Source organism: Ahaetulla prasina, chromosome 2, assembly GCF_028640845.1.
Source record: "Ahaetulla prasina isolate Xishuangbanna chromosome 2, ASM2864084v1, whole genome shotgun sequence".
NCBI classification, from domain to species: domain Eukaryota; kingdom Metazoa; phylum Chordata; class Lepidosauria; order Squamata; family Colubridae; genus Ahaetulla; species Ahaetulla prasina.
In genome coordinates, this window is record NC_080540.1 from 12,377,815 (window position 1) to 12,391,652 (window position 13,838).

Below are 13,838 nucleotides of genomic sequence, written 5' to 3' on the forward strand. Positions count from 1 at the left end.
CGCAACAGTCTCTTTTATTATGCAGTTTTAGCAGGGAGGGGTAACTACAGCAAGGAGGGAATTAGCATATAGAAACTTAACATCACCAATCAGCAAGCGTTTAGAGTATACGTATTAGCAAAATACCACGTGTTTTTCAGGAAATCATGCATTCTACCTGAATAGAAACCCAACTCAGGAATGTAAAACTAACTCAGGGAAAGGTAGGGGCCCACTTCAGGGAGAGCAAAACTATGCATCTAACTCAGGGAATGTTCAGCGGAATAGAAACCTAATTCAGGGAAAGACTATTAATCATGTCTGTCATGTAGCACTGAAAAAAGTCAAGTCAAGTTCTCCCGGCTGTGAGGCCTAAGAAAACCTGAACCAATGATATATCCATACATCAGACCTGTGGTTCTTTGAGACAGCTCCAACTGGAGAGCTCAGATAGAATTGGACAGAATTCACTGGGTAGCCGGGCTAAGTTTGGTAGCTCTTGCTAAGTTTTGCTTTCTTTTCAGCTGGAAATCCTCCAAGTTATCTGACTCACACACTGGCTCCCCTCCCCACGCTTGTCCCAGCAATTAATTGCAAAATCCTCTGGCAGTCTTGGCCAGAGCTGAAGAAAGCATCGGGCAGGGCAGACGTGGTCCAGAGATGTCCTCTCATAACCGGTTCCTTCTTTGGCTATCATGGATGGGAGTTTTGATAGCGATCAGCCATCAAGCACCAAGGTGAGTAAAGTCCTGCAGATATACCAGCTTCTCTTCCTCAATTATAATTCTCATTAGCAAGCTGCTGTTTTAGCACAGCAAAGACCATCCCCGGCACATGAAATCTCTCTTGCAGCTTTTGCTCAATTTTGCTAAGTAAACCTTTACCTATTGATTTCTGCTTGCCTCTGAGGTAAAGTCTCAGGGCCGCGGCTCTAAAAGAGACTGCCACATTATTTTATTTAAATCTACTTGCATGCTGTGAGTGAGTAAATCCAGCCTCTGCTTTCTGTTTTCTGTTTTCACTTGACTTAAACTGTCTTTGATTTTGCTTAAGGAAGGCTGGGGAAAAACGCTTGTTAGGAAACATGTTCTAGCTACGTGAACTATACGTGCTTCGTCCTTACTTTAAAATTTCAAAATCGAACTGAGCGTTGTTGCAATTATTAGTATTATTATTATGCGCCTTTTTCAAGGTTTCTGTCATTTATTATTATTATTATTTTGCACAGCAGGAAGTATGTGATGCCTTGTTACCATAAGGGCACCTAAATGAGACTTTTAAAATGAAAAAGTATTAGAAATGTATGTTTAGAGAATGAAAATGAAATAAATTTCTTTTTAAGCAACTGTTGGGACAAAGTATGAGTGGCTTTGATTGGCAGGGAAGTTACCCCCAATGGTTTTACAATTCCTCTATCCCGACAGGACCTGTTTATGAGGTCCTGTTATGAATGAGAATTTTAAGAATTTAAAAAGTAAAAGGGTAGCTTTAAAAAGCCTCTTTTCCTCCTTAAAATGCCTCTGATTCCTGAGGGGTTCAATCTATTGGTTCCTCCAGAGAGCAGCCAAGAGGTTTCATGCAGCGCCATGTATTTTATTTTCTTATTTTGCAGGTAGTCCTCAAGTTACAACCATTTGTTTAGCAATAGTTCAAAGTTACAACAGTACTGGGAAAAAAGTGACTCAGGGACATTTTTCACACTTATGACCATTACAGTTATCCTGTGGTCATATGACCAAAATTCAGATGCTTGGCAACTGGCATGTAATTATGACGGTTGCAGTATCCCAGGCTCATGTGATCCCCTTTTGCCACCTCCTGACAACCAAAGTCAAGGGGGAAGCTAGTTCCATTTAACAACTGTGTTACTAACTTAACAACGGCAGTGATTCATTTACTAACCGTGGCAAGAAAGGTGGGCAAAACTCATAAAATGGGGCAAAACTGCTTTCATGTGTCTTATGAATCAGCAAAACTAAAATGGGGCCGAATTAGCTCAGGCTATAAGGAGCCTGTTATTAGAACACAGCTGCCTGCAATTACTGCAGGTTCAAGCCCGGCCCAAGGTTGACTCAGCCTTCCATCCTTTATAAGGTAGGTAAAATGAAGACCCAGATTGTTGGGGGGGGCAATAAGTTGACTTTGTAAAAATATACAAATAGAATGAGACTATTGCCTTATACACTGTAAGCCGCCCTGAGTCTTCGGAGAAGGGTGGGATATAAATGTAAACAAAAAAAAAAACTTAAAAACTGTGTTGCTTAGCAATGGAAATTTTTGGCTCCGTTGTGGTCATAAGTCGAGGAGTCCCTGTCTTCTAGTCAGTGGTGGGATTCAAAAATTTTTTACTACCGGTTCTGTGGGTGGGGCATGGCTTGTTGTGCGTGGCAGGGGAAGGATACTGTAAAATATCCATTCCCACCCCATTCCAGGGGAAGGTTACTGCAAAATCCCCATTTCCTCCCGATCAGCTGGGACTCGGGAGGCAGAGAATAGATGGGGGCGGGGCCAGTCAGGGGTGCTATTTACTGGTTCTCCGAACAACCCAAAATTTCTGTTACTGGTTCTCCAGAACTGGTCAGAACCTGCTGAAACCCACCTCTGATTCTAGTGAGACAACATGGTCAACATCATATTGCACAAACCACCAGTATAAACTGGTATAATACATGAACCCAGCCAATTTGTTACTTTTTCAGTAAACGAAGGTTAAACAAACCATACCTCATCTGCTATACAAACATTGTCAAGGACTGGTTCACACATTGCAATAACACGATAAAGGGGCTGCTTTCATGTGTCTTATGAATCAGCCAGCCTGCATTGTCAACTATGATCTCTGGCTGAATACAGTTAGCTGTCTAAACAATCTCTGGATAGGGCTGAGTTTTCCTGAGGCTAAGCAGCTAGGAAGCTCTGTTTGAATCCACCATTTCTCAACTTTGGCACTTTTAAGATATGTGGACTTCAGCTCCCAGAATTCCCCAATCAGCCACGTTCACACATCTTAAAGTAGCCAAGGTTGAAAAACCGGCAGAGATGGCAAAATTTAACTGCTCTAATTAAAGAAAAGAATTTATCGAACTTTGTTTGTACTTGGAAACCACTTCTGGACTTTACACTCAAAACGAACAAATAAAACAAAACAAAACAAATGAAACTTTGATCTTAGGTTTTGATGATTAGGTTGATGTGCTATTATAGAAATAGCTAGCACTTACTAAACATGTAAGGCGAAAAGGTGAGATTGTGACAGCACTTTGTATTCTACTGCACCCAAAAAAGTTTCAGAACAACAGAATAACGGAAGGGACCTTGTAGGTCATCTAGTCCAACCCCCCTGCCCAAGCAGGAGACCCTACACCATTTCTGACAGGTGGTAGTCCAGTCTCTCCTTGAAAGCTTCCCTTGGTGAAGTTGGAAGTCCTAGCTATTTTTCCTTTTCCGTTTACCTTCCAATCTTTCCCCTTCTTTTCCTTCTCCCTATCCCTTTGTTTCTGTTTGTATTTTATATTATTGCAAACTTCAATTAAAAAAAATAAAAAAGGGAAACACGGCTTTTTAGGCTTGTGATACATCAAGTTGTGCTGGAGGAGTTGTAGCTTATTATTAAGTCAAGAATGCAAACAGGAAAATACAGATAGTCCTCGCCTTACAACCATTCATTTAGCAACCAGTTGAAGTTGTGGCGGCAGTGACTCCTCGCCAGCCTTCATGATCACGTCAACCTTGCCAATCAGTGAGGTTACAGCATCATGTGATTGCCATTGCACAGCCAAACCCCCCAACCAATCAGAACACACCTCCACCCAATCAGAACACAGCCAAGCTCCCAACCAATCAGTTCAAACCCCCACTAGCAGTTAAAAGGAAGAAACAGCTGCGATCACATATTGCTCCTAGAAGCACGAAGCAGTAAACACCAGCCTGAAGATGACGAATGAGACTTCGTCGAAACGTCGCCAAGACACTTCCAATTTTACATGGGAGAAAACCCGAACAACCAAAGACCTACATACAAACTGTTAAGTTCGGGAAGTAACGAGGCTGGAGACCAGGGTAGTGACAACAGCTCTTTAATATATGGTGAACCCAGCGACCAGGCTGGGGAAAAACCTCTCCTTATATACAGTTCAACCGGCGGCTTCAACCAATCAGCAACGTGCTTGTTTCCCGCCAAAACCATTTAAAGATACATTACACTCCTTCCCTCCCAGAAAACACTTTACCCATATTTACATATTATTTTTCAACGTAATCACGCAAATAGACTGAGCGTCTCCTGACTCTTTCGGACCTGCGCAGTACATTCCCTGGGAGTGGGTCGAGCTGACCGGAGGGGCTGTTTGCTCCTCTCAGCTCCTCCTCTAGGCCATCCGGCCCTGGATTAATAGCCGAGTCGTCCCTGCTATTTTCTACTGGAACCTGTGGGCGTCGCTGGACCTCCGGAATTTCAGATAAGTCCTGCAATTTTGTCGGGTTTGAGTCAGCTGTGGAATCAAACATGGTGTAGTCAGGGCCCGTTTCGATTAATTCAGATTGTTCGGCTATGCGTTTCCGTATTTGGTCTATGTGGCGCCTCCATACTCGGCCGTCCTTTAACTCTACCAAGTATGATTTTGGACCCGTTCTATTTAGGATTTGTCCTGCTATCCATGTTGGGCCTTCACCATAGTTGTGTGCCCACACTCGGTCGCCTATGTCCATTTCTCTTGTTTTTCCTATTTTCCCCTTGTAACCCTCCGGCGTATAGTTTGGATTTAGCCGGTCTAGGGGGCACCTGAGCTTTCGGCCCATTAGTAATTCGGCTGGGCTTCTGCTGGTTGTGACACAGGGGGTTCTGTGTTGGACGGCCAGGAAAACATCGATTTTTGTTTGCCAGTCGCCTGGCTTAAGTCTGGACAATGCCTCTTTTGCGCTCCGGACGGAACGCTCTGCAAGGCCATTCGTCGCAGGGTGAAAGGGTGCCGAGAGGGCATGTCGGATGCCCTCTTCTGCCAAATACTCCTCAAATTGGGCTGCCGTGAATTGCGGGCCGTTATCGGAAACTAGCGTGTCGGGCAACCCATGGGTTACAAATAGATGCCGTAGGACTGAGATCACGGCCTCGGCTGTCATGGATCTCATGAGAATAATTTCCAGCCACTTGGAGTAGGCATCTACTACGACCAGGAAAGTTTGGCCGTGGAAGGGGCCGGCAAAATCAATGTGTATTCTAGACCAGGGGCCCTGGGGTTTCTCCCATTCCCGAACCGGGGCCGTTGGGGGTAGCGGTCTGGACTCCTGGCAGGCCTGGCATTTCCCTACCCTTTCAGCAATTTCTGAGTCCATTAAGGGCCACCACACATAGCTTCTCGCTAGACCCTTCATCCTAACGATCCCTGGGTGACCCTCGTGGAGGAGGTCCAACACCCTTTTCCTCAATTTTTCTGGGATCACCACTCTATCCCCCCATAGCAGGCACCCCCCTTGAGCCGAAAGCTCTTCACGTTTTTTAACAAATTCTTTAAAACGCTCGCCCGGCACAGCGGGCCACCCTCTTTGTACCCAACCAAGTACAGTTCTCAAAGTAATGTCCCGGTATGACGCCCGAGCCACCTCCTTAGATGTGACTGGGCCAGAGTCCAGAGAGTCAATTAACAATATGGGTGTCCCCGGGGTGGGGTCTTCGATCGCCCCTGGTAGTGGGCATCTGCTTAAAGCGTCCGCATGCCCCAACTCTTTTCCGGGCCGATGCTGCAGTTTGTAGGAATAGGCGGCTAAGAAGATAGTCCATCGGGTCAATCGTGGCGAAAGTGCCACAGGCGTTGGGCGGTCGCCAGCCAGTATTCCTAACAGTGGTCTATGGTCAGTCACAATTTCAAAGTCTCTACCAAAAACGTATTCGTGAAACTTTTTTACCCCTGACACAATAGCTTCCTTATTCAACTGGCTATAGTTCCTCTCTGTCGAGGACATCGTTCTGGAGTAGAAGGCTATTGGGGCTTCTGTGCCATTTGGAAACCTGTGGCTGAGCACAGCCCCCACCCCGTAAGGGGAAGCATCGCAGACTAATACCAATGGCAATGAGCTATGATACTGAACCAGTAAGCTATCGCTCGAGAGTAGGTTTTTTACCGCTTCGAAAGCCTTAGCTTCCGACTTTCCCCAAGACCAAGCAGTATTCTTTCCCAGTAGCTTATGTAGCGGCTCGGCAACGGTTGCCTTATTTTTTAAAAAGACCGCGTAAAAATTCACTAGACCCAGGAATGCCTGTAGCTCTGGTTTGTTTTTAGGCGCTGGAGCCTTTCGGATTGCCTTGACCTTGCTTTCAGTGGGGTGAATTCCCTCCTTGTCTATTCTATAGCCCAAGAACTCTACGGATTCTACCCCTATCTGGCATTTGTTCACTTTAACCTTTAGACCGGCTGACCGGAAAATGCCCAGAACCTTTCTCAAACGCTCCCCCAATTCTTCTAAATTTTCGGCTGATACTAATACATCATCGAAATAGGGGACTACCCCCGGGACCCCTTGCAGAAGTTGCTCCATTAAATTTTGGAATAGACCAGGAGCCACACTCACCCCAAACTGTAACCGGGTACACTTGAAAGCACCTCTGTGAGTCACAATTGTCTGGGCTTCGGCTGTGTTGGCGTCTACGGGCAGTTGTTGATATGCTTGGGCCAAATCTAATTTGGCAAATACCTGCCCTTACCCCAGCGAGTGCAGCAAATGTTGTACCACGGGGACCGGGTAGGCGCTTTTTTGCAAGGCTTTGTTTAACGTTGCCTTGTAGTCAGCGCAGATTCTAACTGACCCATCTGATTTCACTGGGGTGACGATTGGCGTCTCCCATTTTGCATGATCGACTGGCACTAGTATCCCCTGACTAATGAGCTTGTCTATCTCCTTATCAATCTTGGGTTTAAGGGCAAAAGGGACTCTCCTTGCTTTTAACCGTATGGGGGCTACCTGGGGGTCTAAATTGAAGGAAATAGGGGTCCCCTTGTACCTGCCCAGGCAGTCCTTGAAGACATCTTCGAACTCGTTCATGAGTGTGTCTTTTAGGTTAAAGTCACTTCGGTAGATGCCAGTCACTCCCATGCCCAATGCACGGAACCAGTCTAGTCCCAACAGGCTTGGCAGGGTCCCTTCGACTATCGTGATTGGCAGGGTCTTCTGGTGTGGTCCGTACTCGACGCGGACGGAGGTGGTCCCTCGAACAGGGATGCGATTCCCTTGGTAGTCGTGAACTCGTAGCCGCTGTGTTTGCAGTTTGCGTTTGGCGATTCTCGGCAACGCTTTCGCAAAAGTGTCCCAGGACATGATTGTGATCGCTGACCCGGTGTCCACTTCTAGTCGACACGGCACTCCTTCGATTTTTGGTTTAGTGAAGATTTTCTTCTCGACGCGGGTTGCTGCACGGCCTATGATCACGGTCGTTCGATTTGAGTTCGCGCCCTTTTTGTTTTGACCAATCGCGGGTCGCCTTGCCGATCCTGCGCTCTGATTGGTCGGTTTGAATTTTCGGCGGGAAGGTTGGGGTGCTCGACAGACTTGAGCCAGATGCCCCTTCTTCTCGCACCGCCGACATGTAGCGTCCTTGAACTTGCATCGTTGACGCTGGTGTTGCCCTCCGCAACTTCCGCATTCCTCCCGGTCTTCTTTGCCCCTTCTCTCGGTGAGGCAAACTCCTTCCTCATCCTCGCCGTCTGATTCGGTCTGGATTTCTTCATTGTGGACCGGTATTGCTTTCGCGCTCGCGCTCGCTGTTGGCGTGAGTGGCTTTTGTAGGGTTTCCGCTGCTTGGGTCGACATTTCATGAGCTCTGGCCTCGTCCAGAGCGTTTGCCAGCGTTAGATTGCTCTTTGATAGCAGTTTCCATGGTGAACTGTATTTTGGGGTGTAGGCTATTGAGGTGTGTGAGGAAGTTGTCAAGTTTTTCTTTCCCGTGTGGCCAGATTATGAAGGTGTCGTCTACGTATCTGAGCCAGAGTTTGGGTTTGTGATCAGATTTTTCTAGAGCTTGGGTTTCAAAGTGTTCCATGTAGAGGTTGGCAATGACAGGTGACAGGTGACAGGGGTGATCTGAGTTGCAGGGTAATCCCCTTGCAACTCAGACTAATCTGAGCACAACCAAGCCCCCACCCAAACAGGACACCCCCCCATCCAATCAGAGCACAACAAAAACCCCATCCAATCAGAGCACAGCCAAGCTCCCACCCAATCAGTTCAAACCCCCACTAGCAGTTAAAAGGAAGAAACAGCTGCGATCACACATTGCTCCTAGAAGCACGAAGCTGAAGCCTGAAGATGACGAATGAGACTTCGTCGCAACGTCGCCAAGACACTTCCAATTTTACGTGGGAGAAAACCCGAATAACCAAAGACCTACATGCAAACAACCGCGAAAACCTCAGAAAACAAACAAACAAAATATATATATATGGCTTAATCCTCATTTAATCCAATATGTAAATCGGAGTTTAAGCAATTCTGAAAAGTCCAGAATGGATATTGGTATAAAGGACTTTGAAGTTAGGAAGGGGCGGGTGACGGGGGGTGGTGGGGAGATTAGAAGCATCGGAATGTCTACAATTCAGCCAACATCAATATTGCGAAATTGTGGAAACCACACTCTCTGGTCCTTGAAAGTTTCTTGTTTGTTTTGAATGGAAAGATCATAAATCCAGTCCATAAACAGCATTTGATAGATTGCAACCATATCTTCGAAGAGAGAGAACCTGCCTGATTTTGCATATATGTCTATGCGTGTGTGTGTTTGTGTATGCATATCTGTATATTTTGTGCCCTGGTAGATCAGATTAAATGTCTGTATTCTACAGCTGTGTTACATTACAATTTTTGGCTTTCCCTGTTGGGCCGAGCAAAGCTCAATCAAATAAACAAAAAGAAATATGTTTCTCTGACATCCTGTTGGAACACAGTCCAAACACGTTCAAAATTACCCAATAAAAATTATGCAAAAGCAACAAGTTTACTATGCACCACAACATCTTTCTTATCCTGTAAAAATCACAGTTATATAGCTATAAAATCATACACAAATATACCTGATAACTGCTCTATCTGCTGTAAAAGTAGTCCTCGACTTACAACAGTTCTTTTAATGGACCCTTCAGAGTTACAACATCACTGGAAAGAGTGACTTAGGACCATTTTTCACACTTATGACCATTGCGGCATCTCCAGGGTCACATGATCAAAATTCAGATGCTTGGCAACTGACTCATATTTATGACGGTTGCAGTGTCCCAGAGTCATGTGATTCCCTTTTGCGACCTTCTGACAAGGAAAGTCAATGGGGAAACCAGTTTCACTTAACAACCTAATTTACCAACTGCGACAATTCACGTCACAACTCTGGCAAGAAAAATCCTAAAATGTGGCAAAACTCGCTTAATTTCAGTTAGCAACAGAAATTTTGAGCTCAATTGTGGTCGTAAATTCATGACTACCTATCACAAAGCAGCCCTACCATTTCGCTTTACTAACTACCATACTGCCGTGTACCTTTAAATTTAAATTTAATGTGAGTTTTTAGATCAATATTTTTTTCAAGCTTGGCAACTTTAGGAGGTGGGGATTTCAACTCCCAGAATTCCCCAGCCAGCATGCTTTAGATCTTTCTTAAAAGCAGCCAGTGATGTACTTAACAACAATGAGGCGAAGAAGCTTAGGGCCAAGCCAAAAGGCTACCATAACAGTAGAAATAGTGGAGAAATATTGACTGTCAGACAATAATAATTCTAGGACTTTTTAAGAAAGACTATATTTTGAGAGCATCCACCCAAATGTTTTGCCAAATGTCAACTTGATGACTTGCTAGCAAAAATATGCATCTTGTCCCTCAAATCCAGCTCAAGCCAAAAGGATTGCAAAAGGCTACTTTTTTTTTTAAAGAGAGATTTAGGAAAGGTTTTGGAAATGTCAGCCATGAATTATAGCCAAAAATGGCAATTAAAAAAAATTATAAGCACCAGATGAAAAACTTTTAAAACTTGATAAAGATTCCGTTTTTTTAAAAGTACAATTTTATTCAGCATTTGCCTTATACTAATAGCAAAACTAATGTAAACTAAACTTTTAAAAAGTGAAGAGAAAGAAGGAAAAAGAGGACAGAGAAGAAAGGGGGGAAAATCAGAATGTAATAAAGAGAAAAGTTTATAAAGAAGTCACTTCCAAATTTTGTTGCAAGTATAAAAAAAAATTAACACCCCCAGTAAAGTTACAAGCAATTGCTTCTTAATCCCATATTCTATCTATCCTTTCAGTCCTGGTGTCAGCAGAAAGCCCAGAATCGTGTTCTAACCTTGATCAAATAAACCAGTTTTATATTCTTTCCTTTTACTTCTCCCATATTTTTTTTTAAAAAAAATACTTCTCCCAATTTTCATTTAAATGTTGTCATAGGATTTGATTTCTCTTAATTTTTTCTTAGCCCGTAATACGGAGTTCTGTGTAGCTTGAAGTAAACTCACCCAATGAAGACTTTTCAAATCTGTACTTTTTGACGGTTTCTAATAGCTTTAGAATAGTTAATAGGCAATTTCAGAAAATCTCTGCAGTAACTGCAAGTGAGATGGCTAATCCCATTGTCTCTTGCTGCTCAAACACACAGAAAGCCGCTGTTTTGTGGTCTCTTTGAGAGGACCAGCCGTACGGAGCACATATGGTCAATCTCCCATCTTCTCCATTTCTGGAGAGATTCCAAGGAATTGGTCTTGGAATCAGTTTATTGATCTTTGCCATGATTGTCAGCTCTGCAAAGCAGGTTGCCATACCTCCCCCAAAGTCCCAAAAAGTTACTTAAAATTCCTAAGCCTTGTGGGGGGGGGGACCCCTTACTAAAGGATATCACTATAAATCTTTATGACTTTTTGATTGGCTCCTTTTATGATCTTATCTGTGTTTAATTGTTGTTTATGGCTGTGTAAAATTACTGCAGACATTTTGTGGTTGATATTGCAACACATCAAGAATCCCTTGATTGTGGCAGCTAAAAAAGAAGAAGAAATATAAATAAATAAGAGGACCTCTGCAAAGTTAAAAGTTGTGGTTTCCTTACCAATCGCCTGAGCGTTTTTGAGAGTGAATGGCAGTAATTCTCTCAGTAGTGTATATTTGGATTTTCAAAAAGCCTTAGACTAACTTCTTTATCAAAGGCTGTCAGTAAACAGAGCAGCCATGGAGATAAAAGGAACCATCTTTATACAAACTGCTTTCTTGTTAGCAAAGAAAACATAAAGGTTAAGAATTAATGGACAAGTTTTCCAATGGACTGAGGTAAAAAGTGAGCTTTGTTAAAGATTGGCGTTGCCTTGCAACTGGCGCCGTAATAAATGTTCTTGACTTAAAGATAAGATTAGTTATACAATTGGTCCACGACTTGTGACCACAATTGAGCCCAACATTTCTGTTGTTAAGCAAGACAGTTGTGAATAGAATAGAATAGAATAGAATAGAATAGAATAGAATAGAATAGAATAGAATAGAATAGAATAGAATAGAATAGAATAGAATAGAATAGAATTTGTCTTGGTGCATTTATTATTATTTTTTATTATTTACATTTATATCCCGCCCTTCTCCAAAGACTCAGGGCGGCTTACAGTGTGTAAGGCAATAGTCTCATTCTATTTGTATATTTACAAAGTCAACTTTGTAAATTGCCCCCCCAACAATCTGGGTCCTCATTTTACCTACCTTATAAAGGATGGAAGGCTGAGTCAACCTTGGGCCTGATGGGGCTTGAACCTGCAGTAATTGCAGGCTGCTGTGTTTTAATAACAGGCTTCTTACAGCCTGAGCCACCACGGCATCTGCTCTCAGGGTACATAAAAGAAAAAATAAGTGAGTTTTATTCCATTTTATGACCTTACTGGCCACAGTTGTTAAGTGAATCACAGTTGTTAAGTGATTCACTTAACAATGCTAAGTTAGTAGCAAGGTTGTTCAATGCTTGTCAGAAGGTCGCAAACAGGGATCACATGACACCGTGGACACTACAACCGTCATAAATATGAACTAGTTGCTAAGCGTCCACATTTTGATGACGTGACCATGGGGATGTGGCAACAGTCCTAAGTATGAAAAACAGTCAGAACAAGCCACTTTTTTTCAGTGCTGTGGTAACTTTGACCGGTCACTAAACGAACAGTTGTAAGTCAAGAACCACCTGTAATTATTCAGTGTGATAAAACCCAAATGTAATTGTCAGGAGCTCACCAAGTTAAACTGGTGAACTGATAAAAATGGGAATGTGAAAATTAAATTGGTCCGTTGGTCAATCAAATGCCAAAATGTGGTTCCGTTTAAGTATGGAAATTGACTGAGATGTTTTTTCCCTCCTTCCAAGTACATGAAAGCCATTGTATAAGAATTCGATGTCCTTTAAAAAGTATAGGGACAAAAACATGCAAATGCTATGCCAATGCCAGGAAATAGCTCAGCCGATCCGTGTCACGATCGTCTTGCATCACTGCACTCAGCTGTTCTCCAGAAATGTTAAGGGGTGGCCTTCAGTGCCATTGAAAGTTTGCCTCACAAACGTCACTGTTTCAACTCCTACCCTCAAAACGACTCTACAGAGCACTGCACACCAAAACAACTAGACACAAGAACAGTTTCTTCCCGAACACCATCACTCTGCTGAACAAATAATTCCCACAACACTGTCAAACTATTGACTAAATCTGCACTACTATTAATCTTCTCATCGTTCCCATCACCCATCTCCTTCCACTTATGACTGTATGACTGTAACTTTGTTGCTTGTATCCTTACAGTTTAGATTGATATTGTTTTCTGATTGCTTGTTTGTACCCTATGACTATCATTAAGTGTTGTACCTTATGATTCTTGATGAGCATATCTTTTCTTTTATGTACACTGAGGGCATATGCACCAAGACAAATCACACTTGGCCAATAAAAAATTCTATTCTATTCTATTCTATTCATGGTGCGCAACTTAGGCGTCCTCCTGGATGGACGGTTGTCTTTTGAAGAACATCGGACGACCGTCTCCAGGAGAGCTTTTTATCAGGTACGCCTGATTCGCCAGTTGCACCCCTTTCTAGACCGGGATTCCTTATGCACAGTCACTCATGCCCTCGTAACGTCTCGCCTGGACTACTGTAATGCTCTCTACATGGGGCTCCCCTTGAAGAGCACCCAGAGGCTCCAGTTGGTCCAGAATGCGGCTGCGCGGGTGATAGAGGGAGCCACTCGTGGCTCCCATATAACACTTCTCCTGCACAAGCTGCACTGGCTGCCTGTGGTCTTCCGGGTGCACTTCAAGGTGTTGGTTACCACCTTTAAAGCGCTCCATGGCTTAGGACAGGGTTATTTACGGGACCGCCTGCTGCTATCGTTTGCCTCCCATCGTCCTGTGCGCTTTCATAGGGAGGGCCTCCTCAGGGTGCTGTCAGCCAAACAATGTCAGCTGGCGACCCCCAGGGGGAGGGCCTTCTCTGTGGGGGCACCTACCCTCTGGAATGAGCTTCCCCCAGGACTTCGACAACTTCCTGACCTCCTAACCTTTCGCCGCGAGCTGAAGACGTATTTATTTTTTCGTGCAGGACTGGCATAAAATGGATATTTATTATTAATTTTAATGGGGCTTTATGGTTTTATTGTATATTTTAATTAATGGGCCAAATTGAATAGGTTTTTTAAAATTGGTTTTAATTGTATTTTGTATTTATTTGTTGTTGTTTTACTTGGCTGTAAACCGCCGAGTCCTTCAGGAGAAGGGTGGTATAGAAATTAAATAATAATAATAATAATAATAATAATAATAATAATAATAATAATAATAATAATAATAATAATAATAATAATAATTAATAACAA

At 43.4% G+C, this 13,838-nt stretch overlaps 1 protein-coding gene across 1 annotated transcript in view; it reads left to right on the forward strand.

The window, feature by feature from the left end:
• Positions 1 to 561: 561 nt before the first annotated feature.
• The window catches only part of LOC131192516 (complement C4-like), a 118,000-nt gene continuing 104,723 nt past the window's right edge, over positions 562 to 13,838 (forward strand). The window contains exon 1 of the mRNA XM_058171725.1: positions 562 to 716. Within this exon, the coding sequence (XP_058027708.1) occupies positions 640 to 716 (77 nt within the window). The 5' untranslated portion in view covers positions 562 to 639. The remainder of the gene's footprint in view (positions 717 to 13,838) is intronic.